The 18,854-nt window shown below is 51.6% G+C and overlaps 1 protein-coding gene across 1 annotated transcript in view; it reads right to left on the reverse strand.

Annotated features, from left to right (window-relative positions):
- Positions 1-158: 158 nt before the first annotated feature.
- stan (Protocadherin-like wing polarity protein stan) overlaps positions 159-18,854 on the reverse strand; it is a 48,863-nt gene continuing 30,167 nt past the window's right edge. Inside the window, 5 exon segments of the mRNA XM_086838332.1 lie at positions 159-1,568; positions 3,688-5,565; positions 5,649-9,589; positions 9,591-12,967; positions 13,051-14,742. Coding sequence (XP_086694458.1) covers positions 1,535-1,568; positions 3,688-5,565; positions 5,649-9,589; positions 9,591-12,967; positions 13,051-14,566 — 10,746 coding nt within the window. The 5' untranslated portion in view covers positions 14,567-14,742 and the 3' untranslated portion in view covers positions 159-1,534.

Below are 18,854 nucleotides of genomic sequence, written 5' to 3' on the forward strand. Positions count from 1 at the left end.
TGCTCTTTATCGCCTGAAAGTTAAAAGTACATTGAAATTTATGGGGTCATAAATGCCCTTTGATGCCTGAGTTATAGATGGCTGCTATTTATTTTTGCTGCTTGAGTGCCAGCAAGACTCTTCCCACCGCTTCCTTTGACAAAAGAAAATGGCTCCGGTTTAGTCTCCATATATAGTATGTATTTTACACGCTTTATTCAGATTGATATATGTACTTGTATAATTTACAATTAAATAAGTCAATTCACATAAATATCATATAATGTGTGTGTGCTGCAGAGCAAGCCGTACCGATGTTGAAGCTTACACTCACACTCGAGTTTAAGTTACAGTAAGTTGCGCTTATGAATTATTTATAAATTGTACACGATTCACAGGGCTTGAGAGTGGCTATTGCTGAGTCGGGGATCAAACTGTTGAGCAAGCTTTTCTAGCTGGTTCCGATATTATAGACAGATATATGTACGTATGCGAATATATATATAGATATGTTAATGCTGCGCTTGTGTGTGACTCCTGTAAACACGCTCCTGGGTGTCCTGAATTTATAGTACTTTTTCTATGTGTATTGAGTATGATTTTGAACTTGATGTCATGGTACAGTCGTCGCAACGCTCCTTCCCAGTTCGGATTCGGATTCGGATTTAGATTCGGTCTAGGGCTAGTAAATGCTATCAATTAGAACTAACTCCCAAACTAAATGGCAACGGATGTGCGAATGCGAAAGCGGATGGGGAGGCTGGTGCCGGCCAACTTTCGCCGATTACTTTCCATTTAGAAGTTCCCTTTCTCGACCTCCACTAATTTGGCATAATAAGCTCGAAGCTCGAGGCACACAACGGGTTTACTTTGTTTACTTGCAGTTTGCTCTAACTAACGTGGCCTTGCGACGGCCATTCTGTCCATTCTGGACACATGTAACTGGGCCTAAATTCACAAACTCGCTGCATTAATTGGTTTAGGGGTTTGAGGGGGGCTTAAATGTAATAGCAGAAACGCAAATGCATAAAATCAGTCTGACTTGTTTTAATACATAATTACACATTACAATTTATAATACATGCACAAAGCCGGATCCGGGTAGAGCGCATTTCGTGATTCCCGAAACGAAATACAACTGGCGGCCCTTTTTTGTTGCTTTAAATTAATTACAAGTAAATGCTTAAAAAAGTATTATAAATATTTATGCTGATATTCCTATTTGTTGCAGCTATCGTATGTACTAAGCGCTATTTACGTAAAATTAAGTGGCCAGCGAGTGTGCGGGTGTTCGGTGTTCGGTGTTGGGTGTGCTTCTATTTACAAAGTTTTAATGAGGGACTTATGGCAGCTCGGCGCCCGTAAGTGTGCTATGGATTCCGGGCCGAGGCGGAGCTCAGGCATCCGTGTGGCTCCTGTAATGCGGCTTGCGTCTAATGGTGGCAAAGTATGGCGCTGGCTGTTTGGTGCGTTGCTGCTGCAATTGTTGCAGCTGCTGCAGGTGCTGTTGATGTTGCTGCTGCAGCCTCGACTGCGACAAGGACTGGGACTGTCGTCACACTGTGGTCTCGTCATCATCAATATTCCGCCTGTTTGGGAATTGTACAGAATTAGTCGGAAGCTGCATTTGTCAGGAATTTCATATATTTCAAATTACTAAACTATGCTACTCTATACTCTAATTCACGTGCTTCATTACGGCGTGCACCTGTGCGATAAGTTGGAATTTGTGGCAGTCTCATAAATTGCATGCGACGTTCGTGCATATACGAACGTGTTTAATGTTAAATTTGGTTAAAGCGAAAGCATAATTTATGCAACTGAATTATCAAAGTGAAAAAATTAATACATAAATCTATGGGGGGGGGGGGGATGTGTGTGTGTGTGAAGTATTTGAGGTATATTGTGTGTGTGTTTGGTGTGGTTAATATATGTAGATGCTGCTAATGGTTTCTGGGTGATTCTTTTTTTTTGTAAATCATAATCATTATCGGACGCCACTCACATCGATAATTAATTTACTAAAAGGGGGAACTCTGCTTTAACGCAACATTTGATATTTATTTAGTGTACGAAAATCATTGGCTAATTCAGTCAGTCACTCTGTAAGCAGGACTGATTGGGGGAGTGGACTAGGACTAGCTAAGCGGAGGATATTGCTCCGATTCTATGCCATATACCATATTGTTAGCGACCAGGGGTACTGCTGCCTCTGCTGCCGGCGGTGCAGCCAAATAATGTCGAACTGTGGAGATGTTCAGGTTTGTATTTAAGGTTTCATTTATCTGTTTTTGACTCTGCTGCTGTTGAGGATGCTGTGTGTTAGTGGTTGAGTGGGTGAGCGGGTTAGTGGTGGGTGGGATGAGGGATGAGGGGGCGCATGATTGATACACAAACTGAATGCCTTGTTAGAATTAGAATTAGAATTAATAAATGCGTGTGATAAATGCAGAATTCAATATTTTACACGTTCCAATTAAATGCAGCAATTCGAACATTCGGATTACAAATTAGAAACGAGAGAGAGATTCAACTGATTCGATTAATCAACGTAATGAATAAATAAACAAACATACGGGGAAGGTGGCAGGATGCAGAAATCAAGATTAAATATTTACATTCAATTTCAAATGGTCAAATCAAATTAAAAACTGGTGCACTTTGAAATTAGTTAAAGAGATGGAATCGAATCGAAGCGATGCACTTTTACGCTCACTCCGGCTACGAAAATCGAACACAAAAATGAAAATGAAGGGGAAAACGCAAACGAACACGTTGATGGAGAGTGGAAAATGGGAAATGTGATGTGCGACTTGAAAATGCATTTTCCTTGTGGTTTACCTCTGAGCTGTAGTTGTAGTAGTTGTAGTTGTAGTAGTTGTGGTGTGGTTGTTGTTTGATTTGGTTAGATTTTTGGGTATGAATGGAACATGGAGAACACGGGGCAGCCATAGCGTTTTGCATTACGTCGAATTTCATTTTGCAGTTTGGTAGTTTTTTTTTTTTGTTTTGTGGTTAAGAGTGTGTGTCGTGTTAAGTTTTATTTTGTCAATGTTAGAGAGAAAGAGAGAGAGAGATGGAGAGCACGAGATTGGAGAAAAAGATAGTGAAAGATAGTCAAATTAGATTTGCTTCAAACGTTCCCAGGACCAGCTGAAAGGATATGGATTGGCGCATGAGTGAGTGTGAGCATGTAAGCGTGCTGTGTGGATGAGAGCGTTTGTACCACATTCATTGTTTTCTGGTTTCATTGTTGTGGGTTCGGTTCAAGGGGTTTATGTCATTGTTATGAAATGGAGAAAAAGAAACGGAGAATTGAAAACAAAGGACCTTAGATTAATTGCTGGACTCAAAAATGGAGAACGCATAGGACTGGGTGGACTGGGGGAGTCCTCCAACCAAAACTAATCTCTATAGGCCAACGCAAAAACAAATCAAGAGACAGGATGTACACCGAGTACAAGAAGCATTAACTCTGGCCACCAGAACCACAACGAAACTGAAAGCAAAACCGAAACCGAAACCGAGACTAAGAGCCATCACCAAGTGCTGGAAAGTCTGAGGAATCTGTGTGACAAGTCCTCTCTTATCAGAAGCTTTTGGCAACCAATTGTGTCAACTTTAATTTTAATCACTTTGCAAGCTCTGACACAGATTTCTCAGACTTGCCAGAAGGCGGGGCACTCCTTGTGTGCTTCCAAAACTCACTCAGTGTCCGTGATGCTAGCCAGCGGCCCCAGTGGCTGCATGGGCGCCACCATGCTGGAGGGCGGGGATGAAGCTCTGGAGCTGTGTCGCGATCCCCCGCCGTTCAGAGTGTGCCGCGCCAGCAGGCCCGGATTGTTGACATCATTGACCAGTCCCAGACCCGGCGGCGGCGTCTGCATCAGCTGGGATCCGTGGAGCGACGGCGGCTGCGTGTGACTTAGCTTCCTGGCGGGCAAGTGGTCCTCCTCCGCGGTGTACGGAAAGTGGTAGCCATTCTTATCCGAGCCCTCGGACAACCTGTCCTGCAGATGATGTTGCTGCTGCTGCTGGAGCTGTTGCTGCTGCTGTTGTTGGTGGTAGTCGTTCTTAAGCAGCGAATGCACAGAGTGCAGAGAGTCGGTGGCATAGGCGGGCTGTCGCTTCAGACTGTAGTGACCGTCCCTGGAGCCGTATATGTCGGGGGTGATGCGATCCTTGGAGAGGTAGGGTGACTCTGACTTGGCGCCCAAGTAACCGCTGCCCAGCGTACGCTGCTTATCGTAGATGTTGTCGCTCAGGTAGGCCGCATCCGGGTGAAAGCTGCGCATGTGGCCGATGGTCTGAGAGCCACTGCCGCCGCCCGGATAGTCTTTCTCGCTGCCATAGTGACTGGGTGGCTTGTAGGAGCCGTACTTGTCTGGATACTCGCCCCGCCGGCCGTACAGGCTGTCTTCGTAGCCGTCACGCGCATCCCTTATGTTCTCCAGAATCGAGGGCGGCATGTTGATCTTGTTGTGGTGCTGCTGCAGGTAACTGGTGTCCGTGAGATCGGGATTGGGCAAGGGGTTTGGCGAGATAGTCATTTTGGCCTGGCCGTGGACATGCTCGTTGTCGGAACCCGTGTCCTGGGACCAGCGTCCAATGTTCGGCGGCGATTGCAGATAGGCGTCCGGCAGCTGACTGGACCAGCGGGGGGCGTAGACGGGCTTGCTGACGCTGGGGAAGAGCTGGGGACTCTGGACCACATTCAGCTCCGGCGGCGTGGTGGCCTGCACGTGCTCCGTGATGTTGGGCAAATAGGCGGGCGTTGAACTCACAGCGGTGCTGCGATGCGTGCCCGAGGATCGGGCCGTGCGAGATTCGTCGTCGTCGCTGGAGTGACTGGAGGCCAGCTCTAGGGATCTTCCGTCCGTCTCCGAACCGGAGTCAGAGTCCTTCCTCTGGCGGCGCGGCTTCTCCTCTACACCCCGGCTACGTCCGGTTGTGGAGGACTCGAAGCCCCTCAGGAAGCTGGGTGCATCACTAGCAGAATTGTAGTTCGAGGTGGACGTGGAGGTCTGTCTCAGTTGGCCATCGCTGTAAGGACTTGAGCTCGTCTTGGCCGTGCTCCTGGAGGTGGTACTGCTGGCGCTGATACCTATGTTCCTACGAGTAGTCGTGTCGTATCCTCCAGCCAAAAAGTTACTCGGCCTTGCCGCCCCATTGACGTTATGGGAGCTGTTGCTGACCACCATTGAGGAGTCCAGCAGGGGCACCTTGCGGCCCATGCAGCGCAGACAGGTTCGTTGTAGATTCTCCCGTACCCGCTTGTTGATGATGCAATAACCGATGAGGCAGAAGAGCGCATGGAGGAGCACCACGCCGGAGAGCAACAGACTCAGCAGCTGGGAGTGCTCCGAGGCGGCCAATACCGCCAGGACCCACATCACACCCATCAGGGGGAGAGACACCACCGACAGCCAAAGCAGAGTGCGCAGATTTCCAAAGCCCAGGACATGATCCTTGAGGGTAAAGGCCGCCTTAACGGACACAAATAGGATCAGCAGGTTCACCACGGACATGCCCGCTATGGGACCCACAAGCCACCAGACCACGGGCTCGTAAACGGACAACCAGCAGCTAAAAGGGAGAGGGAATTTATATTATTTAAAATCGAATGTTATCTCTTCGGATTGTTAAACCCTTCTGAAAATAATACTCACAATAAGCTATTTCCGTACTCGTGAGCCCGAACTCCCACAGAGAGTCCAACGACTATGGCTGGTGCACCGTAGCCCATGGCAAAGTAAAAGCCCATCGGTCCGTGGTTAATGTCCCGCATCTCGGTGAGCATGCGGTAGAGATGGACGCAGTCCACCGTGGTCCAGCCAAAGGCCGCCAGCCAGAAGTAGTGCAGGCAGATGGCCGTCAACTTGCATGGGAACTCGCTCTCCAGGAGCTGGCGACGCGACTGCATTCCCACGAAGAAGAGTAGCTCGGCGCAGAAGACGCATAGCACTATATTCTGGTGGATGGTGTTCGAGTTGGTCTGCTGGCCACGAAGAAGCGCCAGGGCCAGGAGGACGCCTAGCAGAAGGGGTAGGGAAACCAGGAAGGCCGAGTACGAGGTGATTTGCACGAGGAGAGAAGGTTCCGGTATGTCCTCTGGATCTATTACATCCACGATCACCGCATAACTAGAGATATGGGTACAGCTGCAGTTCACCAGGATCGATGGCTGAGCCGCTGGATTAAAGTCTCCGTCAAAGTCTGGAATCTCCGTCTGGCAGCCCAGGCGAGTCCATTGATTGGTAAAGGAATTCCAGCGCACACACTGCGGGTTGGAGCGTGGCCCGAAGCGAGCAGCGTCCACATCCAGCCACATCTGCAGCTTGATGGGTTGCGCCAAGTGAGGAGAACCAAGCGACCGATAAACAACTTGCTCCGGCTGCTGCATCTGCTCCGAGGGATAGGTAATCTCCACCTGCCGCTTGACTAAGCGACGATCTCTATAGACTGCATCGTTCTCGCCCTTGGGCAGCTCTTCGCTGCCGGTGGAGCTGGCGCCTTCATAGTTGGGATTAAGCACCTCGGGAGAGCCCGGAGATATGATCTCCTCGCCGGAGTTGCCATGAAACTCGATGTCATCGAGATTGAGGTGAAGGTGCGGTTCCCTCTCCTCACCACCCTCACTGCTGGAAGCCTCTAGTTGTTCTCCGGAGGAAACTGGCGGAGGCACCTCGTGGGCAGTAATTCTTATGTCCTCGATCTGCTGTTCACTGCTGCTTGTGGGAGCCTTGGGCACATCAAACACCTCCACGAACTGCTGCTCCGTGCTCCCGGAGGAAGAGGATGACGATGACGTCGATGATATCTTCCTTGAGGGAATCTCCAGGCGTTGGGTCTCCTGTTCCCTTTCCAATGAAGGCACAAGGATCTGCAAGGAGAGAATGGGAGTGGCCAGTTCGACATCGACACCCCAGCGACGAGTGATGGTCTCATCGTACAAATCGGGCAAAAGCTGACCCACATCCTTGTACTGAGCGTATGCCACAATGGCACGATGATCATGGCCTCCTCTCCTGCCGCCCTGGGAGACCTCGTCGCTTTCTGGAGGCGTTATGCCCAGCATTTCCAGGGGCACCAGCACCTTGGTGTGCTGATCGAACTTGCGTCGATCCAGGATGTAGTTGTTATACTTGGGGAAGCTGATGACGGGCCGCTGGCGAGCGGAGTGCTGTAGGAAACCGCTGGTGTCCGGCAGCACCACGCTCTCGGTGGTGAAAGCGTTCGGCTTGAGGTACTTGCTCCGGTGGTATTCGCTAAGTTGCTCAGGTTCGTAGCCAAATAGGGATTCAGTGGTGACAATGTCCAGTCCCATGGCCATGTTCGGCTGCACGATCTCAAAGGGACTGGTGTAGGTGTCATGTTGGGATCGGGCTAGGACCACAAGGTACTTGTTAAAGGCATCCACCAGGTCCTCTGGCCCCCTTTGAATCAGTTCCGTGGCTCGGCGCCACTCCGACTCGTATTTTCGGTCCAGGATCACACTGGCGGCATCCACCAGGTTCTTGATGAAATATTTGTCCTGGCTGTGCGACAGGTTTAGGCCACTCTGCATCAACTCGTAGTTTATCAGCTCTTGGAGGAGGCCCTCGGTGACGAGAAGGTCCGCTCCATAAAGGCGATCGTGGCTGAACTTCAGTTCATCAGAGAGATAGTCCATTTCCAGTTCGTGAGACCACAAATTCGCGCCATTGCTGAGCAGGAAGGAGGACTCCATCTTGTAGCGCCGGCTGGGACGTCCTGATCCCGTCATCTTGGGATCCTTGCTGGATCCCCTCCTATCCACTGTCTCGCAAGCTCTTCTCAGTTGCTCTGCCATCTTGATGGCCACAAAGGAGTTGAGTTCTAATTCGAGTTTCTCCAGTTGAGAGAGTTGGCGGCGCAGTTCCACGAAGGGCTCGGAAGTGCAGTTATACATGTCCGGGGTGCTCCAGCTGCCCGACTGAGCATCGCAACTTCGTTGTCCCTTTCCTCGAGCCGGCGACGGACATCCCTCTATGCCCACTCCTCCAAGGGGAGTACGGGGCCACCAAACGCCGGCGGCAAAGGACCGGGGGCAGGCATCGTAGACCACTTCGCAGCCGCTGAGGGTGACTTCGGCATAGGGATTCGAGCAGGAGTCACATCTTCTTCCTATGACACCCTCCCGGCACTCGCACTGTCCGGTCAGCGGGTTGCAGGCTCCGCTGAAACTGCCGATGGAGTAGCAATCGCAGGAAAGACAGGCTGTCTCGTTAGGTGGTTGGTAGTGATTCGTCTTGCAGTAGCACTGGCCGGTGGTCTTGTTGCAGTCTGGGTGGTAGCCCTGGGCCAGGTCGCATCTGCAGGGACCGCAGACCCGCTCACCCCACCAGCCGCCGGGACACGGTTGCTGGAGCTCTCGCTCGCAATAGTCGCCGTGACGGGAGCTGCTGTTGCACTCGCATCCGTAGCCACGGGACAAACTAGAATTGGCTCGGCAGACACCAGAGGCACAGGGTCTCACCGTGCAAATGGGTGCACAATCCGTGCCCACGAAGCCCGTATCACACTCACAGGTCGCCATGTCCCAGGTGCTCACGCAGGAGGAGTGATTGGGGCAGTGATCCGGGCACTGGGCACGTGAGTCGCAGCCGTCCTCCACATTCTCACGAATTGTTGGACGGGATAGGACAGACTGACCCGCCCCGATTCGAACATCTTGAATGCAGCCCTCAAAGGGAGAGGCTTCGGGCACCGTTCCAATGCTGCCATCCGGACTGCCCATCACGATCTTGCCCACGTATAAGCCCTGAACCTTCTGGGACATGGGAACTGATCCCGAGCGCTGACCATAGTCTACGGAGAAGTGGATCTCGGAGCCCTGCTGCCAGCGTATTTCCACTCTGTGCCATTCACCATCCGAGAGGAATGCTCCGGCCAGAAACATGGGTTCCCCATCAAAGATGTAGTAGAGGACACCTTGCCGCAAGCACACAGCAGCCGAGCTGTTCTGACCTATTTGGATCTGCAAGAGAAAGGCCTCCCGCTGCAGCGTTCTCAACGAGAAGGAGGTGGTCCACGGAAGCTGGATGGGACGCAAGAGAGGATTGAAGCTGAGGCTACCATCTCCGGAGAAACGCCAGGGAGCCGGAATGTTGTCCTGACAACTGTTGCCCGCATAGCCCTCGGGGCACTCGCAGGAATAAGTTCCCCAGCCTTCGCGGCAGGTTCCGCCATTGAAACAGGGCTCGGAGGGACACAGCGGAGCTTTCTGTGGACAACCAGCCAGGGTGCCATTATCCGCCACGTAGGAGTTCAGGTCGATGAATCGATCATCGATACGCAGGTCCGAGATGCAACCGACGAAATCCCTATTGGCCACCGGGAAGTGGGCAGGAATGCGGGGAAGTCCTCCGACTTGTAGGGGTCCAGTGAGATCCAGGAAGCGGTGGCAGGTCTCCGTGAGCAGCGAGCAGCGCTTGTCCAGCTTCAGGGTGGTCCGATTGGCACAGCTCCATCTGTCTCCCAGTTGTCCCGACAGAGCTATGGCCGTGTCGCAGTTATCCAGAACCAGAGTTACGCTGCGGTTCAGGTAGACCACTTCGACTTGATGCCATTTTCCATCCGAAACCATGGACTTCCTGCATCACAGACACACTGGCGCTGTGGTCGCCCAGGGAGAAGGAGAAGCTCACATGGCCCTCAAGGATCTCCAAGGCCACAAAGTCGTGCAGCTCGTTATATCGGCCGTTGTAAAGTAGCAGTCCGTTCTCCTGGACGGTGGCGAAGCGCAGCTTGAGATTGAAGCGGTGCCTCTGCTTGAGACTCTCAAAGGTCAGGAAGGAGTTGCGTCCAAAGGATCGGGCGCGCAGCTCACAGGTGGCCGTATACGGAGGTGGCTGAGAGCTGGGATAGTTGCTCAGGCAGGACAAGCCTCCCTCACAGGTATCGGAAGGGCAAGGACGCAGCTGACCCACTCCAGTCTCACAATTCGAACCCGTGTGGGTCGAGGGACACACGCAAGTGTAACCACCCTCGCGTCTCACACAGGTGCCGCCGTTCTGGCAAGGATCCGAGTAGCACAAATCCACCTCAGTGTCGCACAGATAGTGCTCCTTGCTGCCCGTGAAGCCCTCTGGGCAAGAGCAGGCGAACGTGTTGACCGGGTAGATGGGCCTAAATAGCACAGTGTCGCTGTGAATAAACTCGGAGGCATTGCCAAACTTCAGCACGGTCAGGCATTCCTCGAAGTTCAGACAGGGCTCTCGCACGCAGAGGTTGTCATCGAAGGGCAGGACCTCCACGGTAGCCAAGCGGGCCAGGATGGCCCTGTTCAGATAGACCCTCTCCTGCAAATACTGCGGCGTATAGAACTCCTCGTGGGACACATCCGGCCGGCGGGCCGAAAAGCTGACATTCAAGATGCGCGAGCTCACGTCCGTGTCATCCTGGATGCTGAATACGAAGATGTGCTCCTTGGGACAGGGAATAATCGCCGCTAGTCCGTCCAGGAAGAAGTTGAGCAGGGGCGAGAGAAAGGCCTCCTCCGTCATTTCGTTCAAGCGCACCGTCACCGAGTTGAAGAGCATGTCCTCTGTGATCAGACGCACAGACAGCTGCATGATGGCCTTGGCCTCGTTGATTCCATCGGATACGGACACCTCCATGGTGGCAAACTTGGGCACATTTGTGTTTAGCTGGGGACTCAATACCAATCCTCCTGAGCTGCTGTTCAGACGGAGCAAGTTGGCATTGTTACCCGATAAAATTCTGTAGTGGAGCTTGTCGCTCACGTCTGCATCAAAGGCTGGAATCCTTCCGATCTCGCCGCTGGGAAAGTGGTCCCTGAAGTTGTTGAAAATCACCTGGAAATCACGCAGCACGGGGGCATTGTCATTCACATCCGTGACAAGGATCTCGATGTGGGCATCGTTTCGCAACGGAGGACTTGCTGCCCTCACCACCAATTCAAAGCGCTTTCGAGTAGACTCATAGTCCAGTTCCGTCATGGTAAGTAGTTGTGCTCTCTCTGATCCCGGCCGTGTGACCAGTGAAAATGCATTGGAGTCGTCACCACCGATGATGGAGTAGTGAACCACCGCGTTGACACCTTCGTCGGGATCGTGGGCATGAATCTCACCCACAACCGAGCCAACTGGAGAGTTCTCCGGTACGTATAGAGTGATCTTATCGGAGGCAAAGGTCGGAGGCGAATCGTTAACATCCTCCAGACGGATCTGCACCTCGACGGCGCTCGAAAGCGGCGGTGATCCCTTGTCCACGGCAATGGCGGTCAGGTGATAGACGGCAACGCTCTCCCGGTCCAGGCCTTTGTTGGTGCGAATAGTGCCCGAAGTGGGATCGATTACGAAGGAACCATCTTCGACATCGCGCTCGCTGAGCAGATACTTGATGCGTCCATTGAGACCCACATCAGGGTCACTGGCTGCCACCTGGATGACCGAGGTGCCCACCAATGCATCCTCTAGGATCGAAGCCTGGTACAGGGGACTCTTGAAGGCAGGTGCATTATCATTCACATCCGTCACTGCAATCTCCACGTCAGTGGTGTCGCTGAGCGAGGGATTGCCCCCGTCCTTGGCAGTTACGGTGAGCAGATAGCCACTGGTAGTCTCTCGATCCAAGGGAGCATTGCTTACAATGGCTCCCGTCTGCGGATTGATTGAAAACGGATCCGGGCTACCCAATCCGTTGATGCTCTCTTCGTTCAGGGAGTACGTGATTTGGGCATTCACCCCCACATCGCTGTCAGTGGCAGATACCACCAGGACAGTGGTTCCCACCGGAGCATCCTCGAACACCGAAGCGCTGTAGGGTGCGTTCTCAAAGATAGGCGCAAAATTGTTGGCATCCGTGATGTTAATGTGCACTGTGGCCGTGTCGGAACGTCCTCCGGAATCGGTGGCAGCCACTGTGAGCACGAAGCGCTTCTCCTGCTTATAGTCCAGGGACTGAGCAATGGTGATCAGACCTCGGCCATTCTGAGAGGTGATCGCAAAGCGTCCTCTTGTATTGCCCGTGGTTATTTCGTAGTGCAAGCGAGAGTCCTCATCGGGATCCGTGGCTGTTACTGTGGTCACCGGAGTGCCTGGAGGTTGATCTTCACCGACATTCGCCTCGTAGTACTTGGGATTAAAGGCGGGATCGTTGTCGTTCACATCCTGCACTGTTATCACTACCGAGGAGCTGGCCGATTTGGGCGGCACACCACCATCCTTGGCCACCACCTGGAAGGCAAAGCGACCTTGCTCCTCGCGATCCAGTGGCTTGATGGTCTGTACCCATCCCGTTCGGGGATCCACCGCCAGTGGGAAGTTGTCGTCTCTCTCCGAAATGCTGTACGTGATCTCGGCATTGGCGCCTTCGTCGGAGTCGTAGGCCTGCACCCGGATGATGTTGTAACCCACTGGTACGTTCTCCAGGACGCTCTCCTGGAACTGCGACGTGTAGAACCTGGGCGCATTGTCATTTGCATCGATCACATTCACCAGCAGCTGGGTGGTGTTGCTCCGGGAGGGACTGCCTCCGTCTTGAGCACGAATCACCAGTCTGTAGCTGCGCACGCTCTCGTAGTCCAGCGGCTTCACCAGACTCACATCCCCGGACATCGAGTCGATGGAGAACTGCGACTGTGTGTTCCCGCCGATTATGGCATATCGAATGGCCGCATTATTACCCTGATCCGCATCCGTGGCCCGAATGTGGGCCACCGTGTTGTCCTCGCTGCCGCCCCACTGATCCTCGGGTACTTGGACGGTATAGGTGCGTTCGCTAAATTGCGGGTAGTTGTCGTTGTCATCGAGTACCTTCACCAGGACACTGGCAGTGGCCGTACGCCGTTCGCTCTGCGCTGCCGCCATATCAGCAGCGGTTACCAGCAAATGGTAGCTGTCCGATGTCTCTCGATCCAGACTGCTTCTTGTAGAGATCACACCTGAGCGAGTGTCAATACGGAAGATGGGTAGTTCCTGGTCCTGGGCCAATCCACCACCATCTGATGATGAATCAAAATAAAAAAAAAGACGGGGAGAAGTTATTAAAAAAAGTAAACTTAGAAAAAGACTTCGCGAAACTCACCAGTAACTGCCTCGATTCCGTACTCGATTTCCGCATTCTTTCCTATGTCCTGATCGGTTGCTCTCAAGGTTATGACCGTTGATCCTACTGTGGCTCCCTCGCGAATGCTGGCCTCGAACTGCTCCGCCTCAAAAGTTGGGCTGTGGTCGTTGCAGTCCAGCACGTTGACTTGCAGCGTGGTCGTGCCAGAACGTGGCGGGAAGCTGTCATCTGTGGCCACCACCCGGAAGTAGTGGACATCCATCAGTTCCCGATCCAAGCTGGCCGAGGTGGTGACCACTCCGGTGCGGGAGTCCACTTTGAACAGCGACTGGGAGCGGGAGTCGAGAAGGGAGACCATGGAGTAAACCACCGGGGAATCTTCAGGATCACGAGCCCGCACAGTAGTAACGGCTGCACCGGCAGGCTGCTCCTCGAGCACGGAGGCCACGTAGAGGGCCTGCTCGAAGTAGGGCGACTGGTTACGCAGCTCCCTCCTCACCCTGCGGGCGATGTCCGTGTCGTTGAACTCCTGGTGGTGGTAGACGATCTTCAGGCGGTGATCCGAGTCCACAATGTCCCGTCGATCGCAGCGGATGTTGAAGGTAATGCTCACCTTCCACATGGACTCTGCGATGCAGACATCTCTGCTGGCCACCAAGTCGCGGCTCTGGTGCTCGATTGCGAAACGCTCGTCGTTGACATCCAGGAAGCTCACCTTGCAATGCTGGCACACAGACCGGGGCAGGAAGGCGTTCAGGTTGTTGATGAACTGCGAGCGCCTCAGGCAGATTTGGTTCCACTTATCCGTGGTGTGAATGGCATAGGAGGCGTAGGTCTCAGAGATCCATTGCTTGGCGTCCGAGATGCGACGATGCAGGGCTGGCTGCAGGTGCAGGGGGTCCGCCGAGGGCACAGCCCGCCGCTTGCGGCTCAGTATCCTGTGTCGCATCTCATTGTCGAAGCTGTCGCCAAAGATGAGATCCCCGGCCCGGAACTCAGTGCTGTTGTGGCGAAATACCTCCTCCAGCTGGTTACCGTCCAGCTGGACTATCTCCTGGGTGGAGCGCCGTCGCCGGCGCTTGGAGTAACCCGTGTTGTCCTCCTCCTCGAAGTGGTGCAGATGGTGAAGCTCCTGCTCCACCCTCCGGTCCTCATTGCAGCTGTGACCCGACACGAAGATCCGTACTGGCAGGCTGTAGTAATCTATGCTGCGCAGCCGGTTCGAGGTGGAGTCCACGTAGAAGGTGAACAGATTCGGGTAGTAGATGCCGTCGCACTTGAGGGCCTTCCTCAGCTGGATCTGGCCATCCTTGTGGCTGACCGAGACCAGGTGATGCACAAAGTTGGCCGACTTGTGGGCATTGATTTTGTAGTGCCGCTCGGAGCCCAACTTGTACACGGAGGCATTAAAGATGACGGTTCCGGGGGGCGTGTCCTCGTGCACGATAATCAGGTAGCTATGGGCCACCTGCAGCAGGAGGAGCAGCTGCAGCAGCCCGAGCAGGGGCCACCAGAGGGACGTCCGCGTGTACATGGCTCGACCACGCGGCTGATTACGGTCGATGTGTGTGCTCCGGCCTCCGGGCGGGAGCGTGTGTCTGTGTGTGCCGGGTGGGTGCGGGTGTGGTGCTAGAGCCAACAAACCGCAGTGCAATTAATGTTCCTATTCAATTATCATCGGTGGGCGGTGCTGGGGACGTGGCCATCTGTCTGCAAGGCGAAGGAAAAGCAGAAAATATAGAGTGAGTGCGGGGATTTAAAATTGAATTTGTGCTGGAAAGTAGGCAGCGTAAGGAGCGGGACTTTAAAATCAATTGCTTGTTAACTCTCTAGCATTTTTATAATGACAATAATTATGGTAAAAGTACTCAAATAATATCATTTGAAGGGGTTCCCCTTCCTCTGGGATTCTTTCAAAAATATAAGCTCTTGTTCTGCTTCTGTTTTGCCAGCCAGTTTTAATGCTGCCTTTGACTTAATTAAAAACTCTTCACAAAAAGCTCTCGCAACAACATTTTTCCAGGCAGCTACAAAGCAGCGGGAAACATTTTTAATTTCATTTTGCTCTTCCGCCACGAAGACTACCTAATATGTAGCTAGATAAAATGAAATTTAATCTTTTCCAGGACTCTGGCTCTTTGCCGCCGCTCAGAATTTGTGAAGCCCCCTTTGTTTTTGACATTTCTGCGAAACAGAGTACATACAGCTTAATCAGAGAACGGGCCAGTAGCGTTGACATGGCCGGTAGATTGGCAGTGGAGGAGCAGCCAACAAAATGCCACAATGTAGACCCGGTTAAGGCTCCGGTGACCAACTGCTGCGCGCTGCCCGCTGCCCGCTGGCCATTCGGTTGCCGGTGTTGAAAATTTAATGAAATTCGATTTGATGGCCCTCTAATGGCCATTTCGCAAGCGTTTTGGGTTCGTTAATTAACTAAAGCCACCCAAATGAACACGTACTGGGTCCGAACATTACGCTTTTGTCCTGGCGAAGGGCTTGGCCCTGCCCATACAGGTGGAACGGTTGGCGAAGGTCATGGGGCTGGTCTGGCAAGGAGGGGCGGAGCTTCTGGGGTCGTGTCGAATTCCATTCCGCATTCATGTTGCAACTAAACTGTTTGCTCATTGTGTTGCTCATTTCGATGCAGATAATTCGCACGTTCGCCCCATGAAAGACACGTCCTGCCTGCGTTCCCCTTCCTGGCTCCTGGTCATTGCTGGCATTGCGTATACGCAATGCGGGCTAGAGCTAGAGCTGGCGTTTCGTGGAGGAATGAAAGCCAAACTGGCATAGGGGATGCTCCCTTTAGCATCATTACCTTAAACGTATTATACAATTGAAATTCATACGACATTTTTTTAGTTTTCCTGTAATTTTTCAAGTTTTTTAATAAATTCTTGCTCTTGTAGATTTACAATCTTTTTTCTTAACTCGAAAAAGCTATTAAAAAAGCTTGTTTTCAAAATATTAAAGTTTGGGGTAGACAAGGCATTAGGGGCATTGTTGCTTGCTCCGAGGACTCTTAAGGAGGAGTTCGCATTCCCAAGGAGTCATAACTTATGTCTGGCAGCTGCTCCTGTGTTATTTTCCGTGTGTTTTTTTCATTTCGTCGAAATCCCCAAGACTGCAGTTGGCGTGCGTGTGTGGCGAGTCGCTTGTCGCCGTGTTAATTGCAGTGTTAAAATGTTTAATTAAAATTTCAGCTTGGCCGCGCTGCCAGCAGACGTGTGCCAGACCCCGGCCCAGACGCTGTTATTGTTATTGTTTTGCCAGGCGACGGGGCGGCGCACCCCTCGACACTACTACTACTTTTCCGCTTTTCCGCTTTTCCACATTTCCACCTGGGCCCGAAAGCCGGGCCAGACTCTTTTCATGGTCCGTCAAGCCTGAAACAGAGGTGTGCTCGCGGCCAGCAAACATGAAATTATTAAATTTTCACACGTTGCGGGCACAACAATTCGAAAAGCGAAAGCAGTTTTTCCGTAGTTTTTCCATAGTTTTCCCAAACTAATTAATAATTTTTGGCGGCTGCTGCAGTTGCAGTTCTGCTCGGCCTGCATAATTGAAGTTCTCGGAAGCTAATTATAAATGCGTCATCGAGCCGAGTTGCCATTTTGTTTTATTGCCACCCTCAGGTGGTCCCCCGGGCGCGGCAATCGTAATTCAAAGTTATGACGCGCGATATATGTACATTTGCGCCATATGTGGGGCTTCGGCTGCAAATGGGGGAAACTGTCCCATTTAGGGCCGGACAGGAGGAAGCCTGCCAAATATTTCCCACGTGTAAGGAACACCACCATCGGCCGCCATCAGGGAAATGGGAAATGCGACTGGGAGCGGTTCTGGAACTGTGACTGCCCAGGAAGGGTTGGCCATAAACACTCGCGTTTTACGAGACAACCAGCCGCCCCTCGAAGAGCACCAGCAGCTGGAAACTTTTTAAGTAGCCCCCTGCCTCGGTTCTCCGTTCTTGGTCCCTTGAAAGGTGTACCTGAAATATTATCCAGCCCTCCCAAAGTTCTCTCGTTCGCATTCTCCGGATTTCTTTTTAGCTCCGTCTTGGCCGCTCTTGCAAACAAAAAACTCGGTGAAGGAAGTGCAAACAGAGCAGGGCTGACTTGAAAATAAGTAGGAAACACGAAACGTGTCAACTTTAAGCTTGATGGAAATTTATCACGGCCCGCCCCCCGACTGCGGCTTTTTCCCGGAGGAGGCGTGGCCAGCTTCTGAGCGTTCGGTAATGAGCGCGTCGAGGCAGGAGAGCTGATTGTGCTGATTTTTCTCCTCTGTCGCTGGCAAGGAAAACCCTGTAAGAGGCTAATGAAAATTGATCAACATTATTAGGGGGGAAAATGATTGTCTCCGCCGTCGTCGTTTCAGCAAAAACTTAATTGAATCTTGTCTAAGCGGTTTCCCTTTTGGGGCAAATTAATATTATTGCTTGTTTTGTTTGAATGAAGTGGCGAAGCTCCAAAAGGGACTGACTCACACTGTCGGTTGTCTGCGGAATTACCATAAATTCGTGGCAAGGATAAGGCGTTCGCGTGCCAGGCGGACATTAGCCAATTCGAGGACATGAAATGCAATAAAATTCATTGTCTGGCGGCAAGCTTGCGTGCCGGAAATGCGCCTGTCTCCGGTCTAGACACTCTGTTCTGCCCAAGGAAAACTTAGTGAAAATGCGAGAAAATGTCTGGAGAAAAACAAAATATAAAATAATCCACCTGGCGAGACGTGTGAGCATCCAACTGCATTAAAGCCACATTAGTTTCATGGCCCCACCGGGCGTATACGTAATGCCCGGCAGAATCCTGGGGGAGGCTGTGCATACCTCAGATGCCACCTGCCAAGTGCCAAGTGCCAAGTGCCAAATGCCAAGTGGCAAATGCCAGACGAGAAGCACTCAGCTCAGCTCAGAGTGAAAGTGTATTTCGGTTGGCGGGAAATTAATTTCCACTCGCCTGGGCACCAATTAAATTTGAACGAGGGAAAAACCATTTGAAATGGCCTTTGTTAAGCATGCAAAATGCAATCGAGGACGACAAAAGGAAGCTGCCATTGCAACGGAAACGGAGAACAGAGCTCGGGCACAAAAAGTTTTTCACAAACAACAACAGCAAGATGGCAGAACAACAGCTCCACACACACACACACACATACTTGTTCATTGAAAATGGGAAAGCGGAGAAAGCAATGTCGAAAGAATCGAAAGAAGAAAAGTTTCCTTTGTTGTTGCTGATGCTGCTGTTGTATCCCGCCGAAGGCAGAAAAGCAACAAGCAGCAACAAATGCAAGCTGCCAGCAAACCCCTGACCGAAAAACCCAACCCTCCCTCACACCCAACCGCCATTACAATGGAAAACCACCCAATTCCACCCACTGTCAGCCCCACAAACACAAGCAAATAGTACGGGCAGAGCAATGCAATTGAGCTTAAACGATAACATTGTCCAAAGCAATGCATATGTAAAGCTGCGGGAAAGGAGCGAAGAAATAATGTGTGGCAAATGCACTCAGAAAAATTAGATCACTTGTATTATTACTCTTCTCGTTACTTATAGATATATTGGTTATAGATTAAAAATTACCATTGTTAAGAATCTTTAGAAAGTAAATAAATAAATTCTTCAAGTTTCCTTTAAAGAAAACATCTTATTGTACATATATTCAGGCAGACCAACATAGGATTAAATGTAGTAGAGTATTCTTATGAATATCAATAAGAAAGACATGTTAAGGGAGTTACCGTTTTATGAATGATAGAGATAAGGCTTTACCATACATCTTTCCATATTCCAAGAACCTTATTCGAATCTAATTTG

The sequence above is a fragment of the Drosophila serrata genome, unplaced genomic scaffold, assembly GCF_035046125.1.
Source record: "Drosophila serrata isolate PLE 108 unplaced genomic scaffold, ASM3504612v1 contig_347, whole genome shotgun sequence".
Taxonomy (NCBI): Eukaryota; Metazoa; Arthropoda; class Insecta; order Diptera; family Drosophilidae; genus Drosophila; species Drosophila serrata.